Source organism: Helicoverpa armigera, chromosome 15 (assembly GCF_030705265.1).
Source record: "Helicoverpa armigera isolate CAAS_96S chromosome 15, ASM3070526v1, whole genome shotgun sequence".
Lineage (NCBI taxonomy): Eukaryota > Metazoa > Arthropoda > Insecta > Lepidoptera > Noctuidae > Helicoverpa > Helicoverpa armigera.
In genome coordinates this window covers 2,492,463-2,508,878 of record NC_087134.1, presented here as the reverse complement: position 1 = coordinate 2,508,878, position 16,416 = coordinate 2,492,463, and the positions used below count along the sequence as shown (strand labels likewise).

Below are 16,416 nucleotides of genomic sequence, written 5' to 3'. Positions count from 1 at the left end.
TTTTTGCTCTACAACTGTAAATACTGATCACCAGCATAAACTATAACACACAAAAATACTACATAAGCTTCATAACAGTGCATTCAAGAATAATTTTTGATGGTCAACACAGTCAAATGCCTTTAACAAATCAGCAACACCATTTCAGGTAGCAACACTTCTCTACGAGGTGATGCAAGACAACCCAGAGATCTCAAAGCTATACTTAACAGGAGTATTTTACTTCATGTTACTGTACACGGGATCGAACTTGTTACCTATAGCGAGGTTCTTGAGGTTGACGCATATGAAGCAGGCGTTTAGAGCTGATCAGGTTAGTGGAGTTAATTTTTGGACTTATGATTTCCTTTTTTTAAGATTCCCTTAATATTAGTTTTTTTTTATGCACGACATATGTATATATTTGGCCTCGCAATAAATGAGATATAGTTAAGATTCTATTATAGTGATAAGCAAAAAAATTTTTGTGCCTTTAAATTGCACTAATACTAAATAAACGCCTTCCTCTCTTCTAAGTACTAGCATGTCTGCCATAATTCTGTTGACTTTTTTATATTTTCAACTTTGTATACATAGAATGCAATAAACGATATGAATATGAAAATCAAACTAAATATGTGTTTTCGTTTTAGTCAAGTTCAGACATAATGCAGCGCTCGATATTAGGGCAGTTACTACCCGAAGCGATGGTGTGTTACCTAGAGAACCACGGCTCAGAGAAGTTTGCTCAAATCTTCCTTGGGGAGTGGGATACGCCTGAAGCTATCTGGAACTCAGAGATGAGGTATGTTTTATTGTGCAATATAATTATTATTAAGTGTGCTAAGATGTGTTCTATATTTATTTGAAATTATAACTTCATAGACAAGGAACGGAACTTCTCTTTTTTGTAGAGGATGATTTAATTAGTTTCAGTTGGATTATTGTTGTATTGAATATGTTCGTGGAAGGATATAGGAAGTTAACGACCAAAGATACGAGGGATGGTTTGTTTGAAAGATGATATGGCTGCATAGAGTTGTGACTGGGGAGTTGACGATTAGAAAGGAAGGCATAGAAGAAAAAAACGACATGCTGTGTCGACCCCAAATTATAAATTGTATGAGCAATTGAGAATTGAGGGGAATAATGATGAGTTCGGTTACTATGCATTTTTGATTAATCTTGTTTAGCAATTTAGTGCAAGAATTCTGTGAATTTATTTGTGGTTTTCCCAACAGACGCATGCTAATAATGAAAGTATCAGCACACATCGGCGAGTTCACCCCGCGACTCCGCGCCCACATCGCGGCGCGGTACCCCTACCTCGCCATCCCCGCCGTCTGCTACCCGCAGCTGCAGCACGAGCTGTTCTGCAACATGTTCTATCTGCGCCATCTCTGCGACACGCAGAAGTTCCCCGACTGGCCTATACCGGATCCGGTGAGTGTAGTCTCTCTGGCATCCATAAATATACGCAGAACTTTCGGTTTCGGACTTTTAAAAGGGGACGCAACGTGAAACATCATCAACATAAACGTCAGTTTTTCATTGAAAATGGCAATTAGTAGTAAACAGTTATTTTAAGAAAACTGACATTTATGCTGCTGACAAACTTGCTATTTAGCGCAGTTCGATCCACCCCTGTATCGTCATAAGAGAAATTAATTTCATGTGTCCTACAATTTTCTTCGAAGAACATAAGAAAATCTGTTTATTATGTAGCCCTCTGCCATTACTAGAAGTAATAAAACCACCTCTTTTTGCAAAACTCCTTAACTAATTTCCTTCTGCCCTATCCAGGTCGGTCTCCTCAAAGACGTACTTGAAGCATGGCGACGGGAAGTAGAGAAGAAACCTCCGTCCATGACAGCGAGCGAGGCGTACGCGGCACTCGGCCTCACTACCGGCCAGCACGACGAGGCAGCTGTACGCAAGGCGTACTACCGCCTCGCGCAGCAGTACCATCCGGATAAGAACCCGGAGGGACGGGTGAGTGGCTGAGAGTTATTATATGAGTGAAATCCGAAGTCGAGTAAAAATAAAAATAAATGGAAGCTAGATAAATTGCCAATTGCCAAGCGTATATTCATTAAACTATTACCGAAAAAAAAGGTGTTAATTTGTAATAGATACGGTCCAATGTGGCTATCGCGTGAGACCCTTCGTTTCGTGAGCTCCATGACACAAATTACCGTTTCAGTGACAACATGAACGTTAGTTTTCCTAAAACAACTGTTTACTATGAATTTTCACGTTAAATTATCATAGTAAGCAGTTATTTTAAGAAATATGGATGTCATGTAGCCGTCTTACTTGGGCCTTTATTGCTCACATATTATATGTCTATCTACCCATCTAAAGCCCTCTAAATACTAACTGTTTTATCTTATCACTTTTGCACAGGATCGTTTCGAAGCAGTGAACCAAGCATACGAGTTCCTGTGCAGTCGCAACGTGTGGACGGGCGACGGACCCAACACTAACAACATCGTGCTCATTCTCAGAACACAGACTATACTCTTCCAGAGGTATTCCGAAGGTAAGCTTATATACTGTTGTATAGGATCGCTTCGAAGCAGTGAACCAAGCGTACGAGTTCCTGTGCAGTCGCAACGTGTGGACGGGCGACGGACCCAACACTAACAACATCGTGCTCATTCTCAGAACACAGACTATACTCTTCCAGAGGTATTCCGAAGGTAAGCTTATATACTGTTGTATAGGATCGCTTCGAAGCAGTGAACCAAGCGTACGAGTTCCTGTGCAGTCGCAACGTGTGGACGGGCGACGGACCCAACACTAACAACATCGTGCTCATTCTCAGAACACAGACTATACTCTTCCAGAGGTATTCCGAAGGTAAGCTTATACGCTCGTATGCAGCCGGTTAATTTATTTATCCTGTATGTCAGTTTATTTGTGCTTGGATTTTGACATTAGCGCAAACATTCTCTAATCGCAAAATAACTGATAAATAGGTTATAGACATATGCAGGAAAGCAACACAATAGTTAAATTGAAATCAATATAGGAAACGAAGAAGTTTAGAGTGTTTGTAAAGTGCAACATCCCAACAAACAAGCTACTCTTATAAAATTATATGTTTAAGGTCTAATTTCTTATAGTTGCTTTAAAATCGCTTTCATTATGTCAATGTTCCTTATTATGGCACAATATAAGAAGATTTGCCTAATATTACCTTTACTCTTATAATTTGGTTGGGTTAACCATAACAAGTCCAAATTACATGATTATAATAAGGATTGAAAATGTGTTATTCTCATAAGCGCATTTACAATGCTTTTAAGCCTTATAATATTCAAAACCCTATAAAAGCTTTTCATTTGGCTAACTGTTCTTATAATAGTAATGCATAAGCTAACTATGATGCTTTTAAACTCATAGGAGCATTTCATAAGATGTCTACCCAACAAACAATATTCTGCATTTTATATGGTCTTTACAAGAATGAACGCAATCCATAATCACTTACATAGTCATTAAATACTTATACTTATAGTCATAAACCCGATACCAACAAATCACTTGAGGGTTCCGTCAATGATTTTATGGAAGATGACAATGAAGTACAGGAAATCAGTCAAGAAGAATATAACGGTGGTGGTAGTGAAGAAGACATAAATTTTCAACTAAATTTGAGTTGAATAAGATGGATATCGGTGGTGATGTCAAAAACTGGGCAGTAAAAAATAATATTTCACAATGGCTTTGAGTGATCTATTAAAAATATTACAATCGATTTATTAAAATATCTATTTATTTACACTTTTTTTTTTTAATTAGCCTATGCTGTCCCACTGCATACACTGACCTAGTAATAATTATTTTTCATTGCCTAGGTATTGAAATTTTTTATTACTATTGAGAAATGTGTAATAAAATTATGGATTACAATATTCACATTCATCTTCAATAAAGATCATAAATCAAATACTCTTTACAATTTTGACAAAACAAGAAAGTGAATAGTAGCAAAACTTCTATTTTTTCACGCCCAATCACAAAGTGTGAAGGTATGCTTGACAAAGTCTGATATTTGCAATGAAAACATTTTCTTCGTACGATAAAATGTGTCAAATTCCATGGCCATCTCTTGTTTTGGACAGTGAGATCTTCTCCGTAAATACGACCATTGTGATAATACCTGAAATGTATTATAGCTAATATTAATACAGCTACGGAATTATGAAAGGAACCCTAACGGTAGATAAAATGGCGATAGCAGATGGAATAAATGTTGCCATTGCAGAGCTTATAATCTTATAGATTTCTAATAGACGTTGTGAGAATGATATTACCCTTGTAAAAGCGTTATAAAAAACACGCCTTAATAATTATTCACATTTTTACGTGAAAACTACCCAAATTCAAGGGCGCGTTGATATAATTACACTTTTTGTACCACATTTTATCATACGTTTGAATTCCCACACAGTTTTCTCAATAAACAAACACAATATACTCTCGGATTCAGGTACACTAAAAAAGAATGAAATTAATCATGGTTCTTGTTTTCTTTGAAATACTCGTTGACGCTGCCAAACTGTGAAAAATTACTCAACAAAACACTTCTTGCAGAAACTCAAACACTGATTTTAAGGCGAATAGCTTTAAAATAGAATTTGACCTGCCGCTATAAGTTTTACTCCCTTGTTGCTCGCCATTATAAAACATGTATAAGGTTGGTTGGCTTTTTAAGAGCAAATCCTTTTGCTTTTATTAGTTTGACTCCCTTATCGCTTGCTATAATAAAGTACATATAAGAAAAAGAAGCTGTCAATAAAGCAAATATAAGGGGGGTTTGAGGTTATTGTTCTTGTAATTTGTGCCCAAACGCACCCTTATTAGCGTTAATACGGCTGTTATAAGATATTTATTTTTGGCATTATTAGCCACTATGAGAGGATTTTTTGTTTGTTGGGATGTTGTTGCTTTTATCGATTTATTCATGTTTGCTGTATGATCTTAAAATCCATTAGTTGATCCCGAAAGTACCAATGATTGGGTCCCATATGAATTTACTTTAGGTACATGTCATCATAAGTCGTGGTGGCCTAGTGGGCAAGGAACTAACCTCTCGAGTATGAGGGCGCGGGTTCGAATCCAGGTCAGGCAAGTACCAATGCAACTTTTCTAAGTTTGTATGTACTTTCTATGTATATCTTAGACACCAATGGCTGATAAAAAGGTGAAGGAAAACATCTTGAGGAAACCTGGACTATATAGTCTGAAATCACCAACCCGCATTGAGCAAGCGTGGTGATTAATGCTCAATCCTTCTCCGTGTGAGAGGAGGCCTGTGCCCAGCAGTGGGACGATAAATAGGCTGTAACATGTATATGTCTTCTACTTCATTATGAAACCTAAAAATACAAAAGAAAACTATCACTCATTTTTAAATTTTTCCTACAGTCCTAGCGCCATACAAATACGCGGGCTACCCACAACTCCTGCGCACGGCTCGTCTTGAAGCGGAAGCGGATCAGTTATTCGCGGAACGAGACGCCGCGCCATTACTGCCCGCCGCTTGCGAACTTGCGCATGCGACTGTCAGATGTTCCGCGTTGAATGCTGAGGAGTTGAGACGGGAGGGAGGATTGCAGGTAAAGTGTACTTGTTGATATTATAATTTTTGAACATAAATCATCGTAGCACAAAAACTTTTAAACGTCTGTTGAACACTTGTCTAAAAAAAGTGTGGTTGCAAAACGAACCCGACACGACAAAATTTAGCTTAGTTTGACATTCTTTAGTTGGTACTACGTAGTGTTAAAAGTTATTTCTTGCTTTTTATAGGGTTTAGAGTTTTTAACCTTCTTTCATAATAATTTAGACAACAGATGTTTTTGTTATATACGATAAGATATTTTTTCGCCGATGATCTCATCGATTTACTTATTTATTTGGGGTGAATACAGCCATCAATAAAGTTTGTGGTTTCCATCTAGGTATATAGGTACCCCTGTACATAGGGGAGTGGCACTCCGGGAGTGCAAAAGAGTACATAAGGGAATATATAAGACGGTATATAAGAATACATAAGGGGTCTATACAAAGGAGACACAAAAGTGACGTCACACGTATATATAGGTACAGATATTTTTTAGCAAGTATCAAATTTTAAATACAGTGTAACTTTGGTTTTACAAGGTTTAAATACAAAACACCTTCAATTATTCGAGATTTTGACAACTTCTGACAAGATTCTTGAGGGTTGCTATATATTTAAGCGGGCCGGCATTATTCGGCACATCTAGGCGATAAAATCGAATATGTGTAAATGAATGTTCGGGAATCACTATGCGCTCGGCTGCCGAACCTCAAGAACCGCAAGAGTCGACTCATGCCATACGGCTTATAGCGATCAATTTTATTTTGGAAGTGTCTTGTGTCTTGCGAAGTGTAGTAATTGCTTCGGGTCGGCTTTTTTGTTCGACATTATACCGCCGAACCGACATTGCCGGCCCGCTTATGTGTGTAGCAACCCTAACGAAACAAAATCAATCTTTTAAAAAGAGTGTCCTTGGAGTTTCTCGCCGGTTTTTTTACATGAGACCAAATCTTTGGAACCGTGCAACTAGTTTGACGTTTCGAAAGAGCTTTTATATGCCTATTTGAATTTTTTTTTACTTTGAATACGCATTCTACTCTAGGTTCTCCACGAAGCCATGTCTCGTTGCGTCCCTGTGCTATCAGAGACGAGCAAGCCAGGCGACATGAGCGCAGCGGTGTGTGCTCACGCGGCGCGCTGCTTCGCCGTGGCCGCCGCCTTCCCCGCCTGCCGCGCCGTCTGCGCTGACATGCCGCAGCTCTGCGCTGACCTCGTGCCGCTGCTGAGGAGGCCGGTGAGTTGCCACGGTACTGTAGGGGTGAAGCCATGCCCCGTGCGAGAGGAGCAAGCCGGCCGACATGACCGAAGAGAAATAATGTCATAGTTCAAAGATTGCATTAGAAAAAAGAATATTTTTTCTAATGCAATCTCTTCCAGCAACCCCAACCCAGCCCGCACTAGGCAGGTAGAAAAGTATTTTCTTCAAAGTTATACAAACAAATGTTATACAACAGCGTATTTACAAAAGTAAAAATGATAAAAATCTAGAATGCAGATATGATATACCCTTACCACTTAGATAAATAATTAATAAATGCCTTTGTACTATCTGTTCTATTTTTCTTCTTGTCTCTATTCTGTGTGTGTATCTGGATACATAAACTGTTAAATACATAAATAATCGTCTCTCCCCAGCACCTAGGCGAGACGGCATGTGCCGGCGCGGCGGCAGTGGGTGCTCTCGCAGCAGAACCGGAGTGTCGCTCGCAGCTCGCACGAGCGTCCGCGATACCGGCGCTATTGCCGCCTGCGCTGCGGTACGATTACACGCTAGCTGAGTCCGGCGTCGATACTGATGCGCAGCTTAATAAGCAGGTATGTGGTGACACATGTGAAACAGGTGTATAACAATACAGGGTGCTTAATTATGGATATATTAATTATGAGTCTTGGCTTGACATTTTGATGACTTTTTATATAGAAAAAAAGGGGGATTCTCTTTATACATGTTGGAAATCTAATTCAAGTACTTAAAAAAAACAACGTACTATGTGGTATAAGGACAAAAAATCCCTCTCGATTTCATGATATCAATTTGAAACAACAGAATTTATGTCGTATTTATACGCGATAAGTTTAAATGTGCCTTGGCAAAAATCCTGTCCCTTGGCGTGCTGTGTGCGCTAAATTAACCTTAACTAACTTGGGTATAAATGTCTCCCATTCACAGAATTACCACGCTAATAAAAAAACCTTTGATCAGTTACTTTGATGACTGCTACTTCACCACGAACTCATCTAAACAAGCCTTATAATTTTACAGGAAGTGGCAAACCAGTTAGCAAAGCAGTGTATAATAGCATTAGCAGCTATGTACGGTCCGCACACACAAGCGTCGGCAGAAGACGAGAATATACGTAATGCGCTGCACACCTTACTCACGCCGTATCTATGTGGAAGATTGGCTGAGCCGGATCAGCATGAGGTAAGATTAAGAGGTGACTTTGATTTTAGTGAGATGTGCTACTTATATGGGTGATTTTATCCTGGCTAAACCTCACTCACAAATGAGTGAAGAATATCGATAGATTTGCTATTCATATTGATTTAAACTTTAATCCGAATTTAAATTTTACACAGTATGATTACTGCATAATGTTTTTGCTGTACTGCAGTAAAAAAAACAGACATAATTATTCCGCCCGTTAACTTAATGACGTTGATTTTTTTAATATAGTATAGCTATTAAAATATAACCTTAAAATTCAAACCTTAGCGCTAAAACATAACCCAATTTACTATGACAACAAAAGTCATTTCTTACTAATCCTTCTTCTATAACTTCCTTCCTAAACTTATTATTTTCCTCCACAGCTCCTAAAAACTCTAACATCGAACTGGCGAACACCCTACCTAGTATGGGACAACAGTACTCGCGCAGAACTCAAAGATGTGCTGCGCAAGAGTCGAGCCATTGTCGAACAAGACGGACCGCTTGTCGAGCCCTTCACGTATACTGCGCATGAAGGACTCGTGTCAGTGGGGGGTGTTTATATCGATATCTATAATGAGCAGCCGGACTTCCCTATTGAGGTAAGACTGTGCATGTAGTATTTCTAGTAGTAGCTGGCTCCTAAAACAGCGAACTCCCTACGTAGTATGGGACAAGAGTACTCGTGCGGAACTCAAACTTCATATGAACAGCTGGACTTCCCTATATTATTGAGGTAACATTTTGTGACGCCAGCAAACAATCTACTCCAACCTGTTATGACAGGTTGGAGTATCTGTTTCATAGATTTTCAACTTTATGTCTACTTACAGTATAAGGTTCACTTTTGATGGAGTATTTAGGCGTGCTGGCTTCTGTGATAAATTATCATTTTGCCCTCCATTGGGTGCAATCGAAACATAGTGTTGGTGCAATTTTTCTTTTTTTTTTAAATATCGAGTTGATTTTCCTACTACGAGGGAGTTAAAAATGTTAACACATACCCAATAAAGGAGTTCAAAGTACATATTCACTTCAATTTTATTTTTTCTCTTTAGAACCCGCAACAATTCATCCTGGATCTGCTGAAGTTCATACAAGAGCAGACGCAAGGAGACATGACGACGGAGAGAGTGCAACACGTTACGTACGCGCTCACCGCTCTCGCTAACGTTATTATTAAGAACCCAGGTATGTGAATATGGATCGTTTTCTTAGGAAATTTATATTGGAAGTTAGTTTCGATGTGAATTTATGTAAAAAAAAATCTTATGTAATTTGTTTCCGCACCTAGATAAAAAGCAGCAAAATGTTTTGTGGTGCTTTTATGTACAGACATGTTAGTGCAAGAAGTGTAATCTACACTCTCATCTTTTGAGATAAATAAATAGACCGCGCATCATAAAAGATTTCAGATTTATGATATTATCTTGATTAATTTAGTCAATACTCAGTACACGTACGTTAAAAAAAAATCTATTTTGATCAAAGTTTCTTTTTTTTGATTTTAAAAGTCTATAACATAACTTATTTCATTCCCTCAAACATATTTTTCCATCTTAGGCGCCGAAATCCAATGCATAGGCCAGTTCGGTCTGATCTTCGGCATGCTGTCCGCCCGCCCGCACCCCGCGCTACAAGACGCCGCTCTCCGCAGCGTGCTCGCCGCGGGCGGCAGCAGAGAGTGCGTTGAAGACATCGCTGCCAGCTCCGTGCTGGGTCATCTGCTGGCGTTGCTGGGTGACCGGCCGCCGCGGCCTGATGCGTTAGCGGCTATGGCTGCGTTGTTGGCGAATACTGCGCTGGTTAGAGAGGCGCTTAATAAAGGTTTGTTATAAATATGTAGTATATAAATAGTATTTTGTCAATAGTATTTTGTCAACAGTACTTTGATGACAATATGTAAATATGCAAACTAAGATATTATTCATTTTTTAAAGGCCGTTCAATAAAATACTAGAAAAGTTTCTTATTTTGTTAACGGCCGGTTTAATAATTCACCACTGAAGTGGACTTGTAATAGCGACTGCTCCTAAGGCAAAAGCCAGAAACGACATCTCTCCCATTTAAATTGACATTGACTTGTACAACATAATATATGGCTCCTAGATCCCTTATAATGAAGTCGATAATAAATTGATGTTTCCCTTTTCTCAGGTGCTGTGATATATCTGTTAGATCTGTTCTGCAATAGTAAACTGCCGGAGACGAGGGAAGCGGCTGTCGAACTCCTCGCTAGGATGATGGCCGATAAACTACATGGACCTAAGGTAAAACTATTCAACATTATATAGGTTGTCAACATTTAGAGAAAATTATATATGTGTTATCACTTTTGTGATGGGATATCACTAGTCGAAGAACGCGATCTGCCAATATGGCGTCTTTAACACGAGTCTCTTAGATGTAATAATTCACCTAACACTGTTTACTTAATCATATGTAATTTTTATTACAACATTTTTTAGACAGGTCGATTACAGTGATATGTCAAAAATTTCTAGACATACTAATGAACACCTTTTTTCTTATTATTCTTATTAGTCACGTCGTTTCTCATTTTTTCAAAAAGTGTTTATGACCTAGTCCACAATACTATTTCTAACCCCACAGGTCCGTCTAACAATATCGCGGTACATACCGGGTGTGTTTGCGGAAGCGATGCGCGAGTCCGGCGCGTCCAACGCGGTACACATGTTCGATGCCCAGCACGAACACCCCGAGCTGGTGTGGACTGACGACACCAGGAAACGACTGGCGTCTCATATAGCTCAGCTGAGGGACAGGTATGCACTGCTACCATCCACAAAATAAGATAAAAGATTAAAAAGTCATTTATTCAAAGTAGGTTGAAAATCAGCACTATCTGAAGGTCAAATTTACAAAAGATAGCCCCCCAAAATGCCCGCCCTTCACCACTTCCTATGTGTTTTTGCTGTGAAGAAGAAGTGGTGGCAGAAACTCATAAAACTCAGAAACGTATATTTAACCATATCACGCTCACGGAGGAAGGAAAGATGAACGGAGTCGCCATAAGGCAGGTAGATCAGGCCCCTTCTTGTAGGTCAAGTAACACGACGACGCCTGATCAGTAACGATGGGTTCGGACTCCTTGTCTTATCAAGACGAATCTGTTCAAAAATTGTCATGATTGATTGGCGATTTAGTATTTTAAAAATGAGCGGGGTATAATTAAAATTAAAATCTTAGTATGAATTATGAAAAGACCCTATATTCTCTTGAAAAATTACACACTGACGTGTTATATTTATCTTTGTAGACACCAATCAGACCAGCTCCGCACTCCCAACGCCACATTCGAGGACCGGGAGACTTTAGAACGTGCAGCCGCCGGAGAACAGGCCTGGGCCCCAGCAGGCGAGGTGGTGGTGGACGGCGTGTACCTCAAGCTGTACCTGCAGAACCCGCACTGGAACCTGCGCAGCCCCAAGCGCTTCCTGCAGGAACTGCTCACGGAGACCATCGCCGCGCTCAACAAGGATGCCTCCGAGGTATGTGATGATGTAGTGGCGCTGGGGAACAGGCGTGACGAGAAGGTTCTGGATATTTTTTAATGGATATTCAGTTGTAATACTTTAAAATACGAGCATTGTGATGGCACGATTTTGGAGTTCAATGCATTTTTGTGTCTGTGAAAAGCAAATATATAATCAATATTTTTTGCCAATTTAAAAGTCGAACTAATTACCTTTTCATTAAAAGTTGTAGTGCATAATCATCATCATCCTCCTTCTCTTGTCCTAATTTTATTTGGGAACATGTTTTCTCCTTTGATATCTTCTATTTGCCATCATCTCACAAAAAACATCGACTTTCACAAATCACAAATCCATTCATCGTTCTTCTTTGGTCGTCCTCTTCCCCTATATCCGTCCACGTTCATGTTTAAAACCTCAAAACCAGGTAAAGTACATTAGGTTTTCAATAAATAATAACAGTAATTAAATCTTTAGTGGAACTGCATTTGATATGACATTTTCCGCACCAATTTTTCCGTTATCCCTTGCAATGTTCCTCATGACTTACATTTATCTTATTACCACAGGGCAGTCGCGGTGAAACCTGTGCCCTAGCCCTAAGCGCGGCGCTCCGTGCGCGACCCGCGCTGGGTGAAGTGTGCGCACAGCTGGGCGAGATGCCGCGGTTAGCGCGCTTACTGCCCACTGCGCCTAAGCTGGCCGTACCCGTCATCACTGCGCTTGCTCATACACAGGTAACGTGTCTTTATATGTTGTTGATATGACGTACATGGAGTAAGATTAACCCAACAATGGTTACTAATAGACCTTCTTGTTTTGTACATAATGTCATTTAAAGTTCCAGTTTTTAATCCAAATAATTTATAATTCTAATTTTAATTCTGGTGCGGTAACTTTTAAGTGACTTATATTTGTACGTCTCATCATAGACAGAACATGGCGAACTATACTTATTTTTAAGATATACAGTTTACTTTTACCCATGTTTTACGAATAATAAACACTTTGACTTCAAACTGATGAAAATGTATGGTTATACGGTATGCCTTTCTTATTTCCTTGGTGTGGCTTTGATTCGGGTTTTAAAGAAAGCGACCTCCTATCTGATCTTCTCAACCCAGTTACCTGGGCTACCCAGTACAGTTGTCAACAAATTGTCTATCCTCAACTAATACAATAAAACTGAGTACAAATGCTTTATATGGATGTTCTTTTGACTACCAGTAATTATTGTCAAACTCACAATTGACAGCCTAAACTGACTTAAAGATCATAGCCCACTTACACGACTCTGCTCCTTTCCGGTAAAATAATATATTTTAAATATGTGCTTTAAATATTGCTCTTTAGATATATTTTACATTATCACAAAAAATTAGCAGACAGCTCGGTAATTGATGCCTCGCTGACCGCACGTCGTAGACGAGCGGTTGGAGCACAGTCTTTTAAGCGGGCTATGACCTTATGGCAGCTTTTCGAGAGTTGTTCGTCCATATAAAAGCCCATGAACTTCTATAAAGTAATTTGTTTTATTACAGGCATGCGTAGTAGCGCTGTCTCAGACAGACGTGATGTCGGGGCTGAAGAGCGCGGTGCAGTCGTGTCGGGAGGTCGTCGGCAGCGCGTGTGAGGCGCTCGCGCTTATATTCTCCAGTAACGCTAACACTGACCGGCTGGTGTTGCAGGTTAGTGTTATATTCCAGGAGTGCGTGAATATGTTTACCAACAAAAATCTGCGCACAGGTTACAATTTCCCGATCATTTTTGTACTTGTGTGTGTTACTGTACATCAATCGTGGAATCGGTGGAATCTCGCCTTAACACTTTTCATGCTGTGAATCCGACGTATTTTTTAATCGAATGTATCTAAAGCCCTATTAAATTTTTCACAGGCATTAGAAACCGACCTCATAGGCGAGCTACTCTCGCTCCTCGACACTCGTCTAGACGGGGCTTCAGCGGCCCAGTTAGTTCGAGCATTAAAAGCGATGTCTCGTTCCCCGCTGCACGGCGAGCGCGTGAAGGCAGTGCTGGCTCGCTCGGGCGTGTGGGAGCACTACGCGGCGCAGCGACACGACCTGTTCATTACCGCTGCGCCGCAGAACAACTCGCTCACAGGTATAGTGGCACCAGACTTTATGTCGTGTCGTGTGTTTTTAGGTATCACCGGGTAATGCGGAAGATTAACGGGTATTTTTAGTTGCAGAAGGGTTTCCACGTAATAAGTCCACATCTTGCCCAAATAGCCATGCCACAAAAAAACGACTTTTCAAATAAGGGGTTCGCAATTCTAATGTTGGTACCATTTTTCCTCATAGGGGCTCCACACACAGCGGGCTACCTAACGGCGCCGCCCTCCAGCATTCCCGCGCAGCCGCCGCCCATCGACTGACCGACGCACGTGCACGCGACTAACGCGACTAACACGACACACGCGACAAACGCGATTCGTGCGACAATCGCAACACAAGCGAGCCCTCGAGCCGCCTAACTATACACGGTGCGTTTCTGAAGGCACAGCTAACCAGCTTGAAGGCTTATGTGAGTATTTCATAGAATCTCTTACGAATTAACAACATTTTATCGAAATTTCAACATCGTCTCATTTGTAAATATTCTACTACTCAAGTCACATTTGGCAATGAAAATAAAAGTCAGACATAATAATTCTAAAATGAAACATTTGCCTTACATTTCTAATAAGTATTAACACAATAATTAGATTATTAAAAGTCTATGTCGCGATTTTCCAAGTTCAGTGTTACGCGCTTTCAGAAACGCGCCGTGTTGAGAATTTGCCTTGGCGTACGGCCTACAGATATTATTTCGGTGTAAGATATGCCTCATTCTCATGTATTATAGCAATAATTTAAATTACGCTTAATAATCTGCATGTCTTTGTAAATCATTCGTGAGGTGTAAATTGCCATTTATAAAATGTACTAACAAGGCAAATTCACATTTGTACTTATGTAAAAATAAACTCAAGTTTCTCATGTTATCCTCCTTAGTTTATCGACGTCTCATTGTAAATTTTAAAGTTATTATTTACACGAAATATCGCCAGTGAATGATACGCTCGAAGTATTAACAGCCAAAGTAAGTTTGTGTATTTAGTAGCTCTGTTGTTCTAAAATAGAATTGTAAAAAAGTTTTGATCTCTAACGAAAGGCAAATATTTACGTCATTCCTACACGTTAGCGATATAAGGTTTTTGTATTAGGATTCGCACTTTTTTATGAATTTAGATTAGTCTTTACAGAAAATGTTGCACTTGAGTGCGTTACGAATATTAGTTTGCAAATTAAATATGTAATATTGCAATAAATCTCAGTTGCCCAGTTTGTCATGTACTACTTAACGATTTGATGTGATTTTATGGTAATATTTTCTTAGCAATAACTGTTGGAGTATCTTTATAAGTGACTATATACAGTATATTCTTTTCTTGAACTTCTAACATCGAAAATAAAGACAAACACTTCAGCAATCGTCGGATAAATTGCGTTAAGAATATCCGTGTCAATAATAAATAGAATTGTCACTTTTATATAATATCCTTGATGTGTACGAATAGTCTGCGAGTACATGACATAGTTCGATAGTACAGGTTTGTGTGTTTATCTCTTACATACAAAGGCGTTCTTGCCATATTTAGTTATTGTATTTGAGACTGAAAATCTTTTGGAATACAATTAGTATTTTATTTCGAGTTTTGGCACTAAATGAATTTAAGCATACGAAGCCTTTGAGGCTTCTGTCAAAAAACAATTTGTCGAATATGATTAGTGAAATAGACAATTATTATGGAATAAAATTGTTTAAAAAATAATGATTTAAGAACTTTTTTTACCATGAAATAATTAAAAAGGATTTTTACTGTGTACCATACTTACCATTACATAAAAATATATAAAGCTTTTTTAATAATGTTACTACTTATTTACATCAAAATTATGTGTGATAATATTGTAAAGGAAATTAAAAATTATTATTTGGTTTAGTCATATCATAGAGTTTTAAGGCGTCTATACTTTATGGAAATTATGATGCTCTTATGTTCGCTCATTAATAATTGAGTACGTCCTAATATATATGTATTATAGTTATATTTAGTTAGTGTTAAGTATGTTATAACTACCGTGGTTTATCAGCTGCAGATATAAGCTTGTGTTTTTATTATTTGTTGTGCTTATTGTACAAAGCTGTTTCGTTTATTTTCTTAAGCGCCAGTAGGAATAAATGTCGATAAATTACGGTAGTTGTCACATCACTAGTTACGATAAAATGTAAAGTGATTGGTCGTGATGTTTGTGTTTTTTGTATTTCGTGTATTATTTCGAATTTATAGAAATATCTTTGGCCATATCTTGTTTAAAAAACATGTTTTGATAGACTTACTCAAAATTATCGTCTATTTTTATGTATTTTCTACGTTTTCTATATAGAGCTGTATAGTATTTTCTTAATACAAGAATGCTTACATCACGAATGGATGGTATTTGTCGATTGGCACCATGAAGGAAAAGCGCGGTGTGATTATATGGATATTTTTATATCTAGAGATAAGTTATATTGCTGTAAAATATACGAAGTTAATATATCAATCTAAATAATTGTTTTATTTTCTACTTAAACCTTAAATAAAACACAAAGTATTGCGTTAACACGTTCTTTTAATTTAGTACACTTATTAATCATCACTTAAAATTTATTAAATTTTTACAAAAATACCTATTAGAAAAATACTTTAATCCTATTCTTGTATTTAATATCTTACACATTATAATACCTAAGATAATTTGTTTGGAACTTTACCATCTTTGAAGTAGCATTTTTCAAAAACATTTACTTAATTACAATATATTTAA

The 16,416-nt window shown here is 38.5% G+C and overlaps 1 protein-coding gene across 1 annotated transcript in view; it reads left to right on the top strand.

The window, feature by feature from the left end:
* LOC110371223 (dnaJ homolog subfamily C member 13) overlaps window positions 1-16,161 on the top strand; it is a 29,890-nt gene extending 13,729 nt beyond the window's left edge. Inside the window, exons 20-38 of the mRNA XM_064038329.1 lie at window positions 149-313; window positions 633-784; window positions 1,221-1,422; window positions 1,783-1,971; window positions 2,386-2,521; window positions 5,416-5,606; window positions 6,657-6,848; window positions 7,250-7,429; window positions 7,878-8,039; window positions 8,429-8,647; window positions 9,104-9,236; window positions 9,609-9,872; window positions 10,203-10,315; window positions 10,659-10,831; window positions 11,326-11,557; window positions 12,112-12,279; window positions 13,084-13,230; window positions 13,438-13,663; window positions 13,864-16,161. Coding sequence (XP_063894399.1) covers window positions 149-313; window positions 633-784; window positions 1,221-1,422; window positions 1,783-1,971; window positions 2,386-2,521; window positions 5,416-5,606; window positions 6,657-6,848; window positions 7,250-7,429; window positions 7,878-8,039; window positions 8,429-8,647; window positions 9,104-9,236; window positions 9,609-9,872; window positions 10,203-10,315; window positions 10,659-10,831; window positions 11,326-11,557; window positions 12,112-12,279; window positions 13,084-13,230; window positions 13,438-13,663; window positions 13,864-13,937 — 3,318 coding nt within the window. The 3' untranslated portion in view covers window positions 13,938-16,161. The remainder of the gene's footprint in view (window positions 1-148; window positions 314-632; window positions 785-1,220; window positions 1,423-1,782; window positions 1,972-2,385; window positions 2,522-5,415; window positions 5,607-6,656; window positions 6,849-7,249; window positions 7,430-7,877; window positions 8,040-8,428; window positions 8,648-9,103; window positions 9,237-9,608; window positions 9,873-10,202; window positions 10,316-10,658; window positions 10,832-11,325; window positions 11,558-12,111; window positions 12,280-13,083; window positions 13,231-13,437; window positions 13,664-13,863) is intronic.
* Window positions 16,162-16,416: the final 255 nt, after the last annotated feature.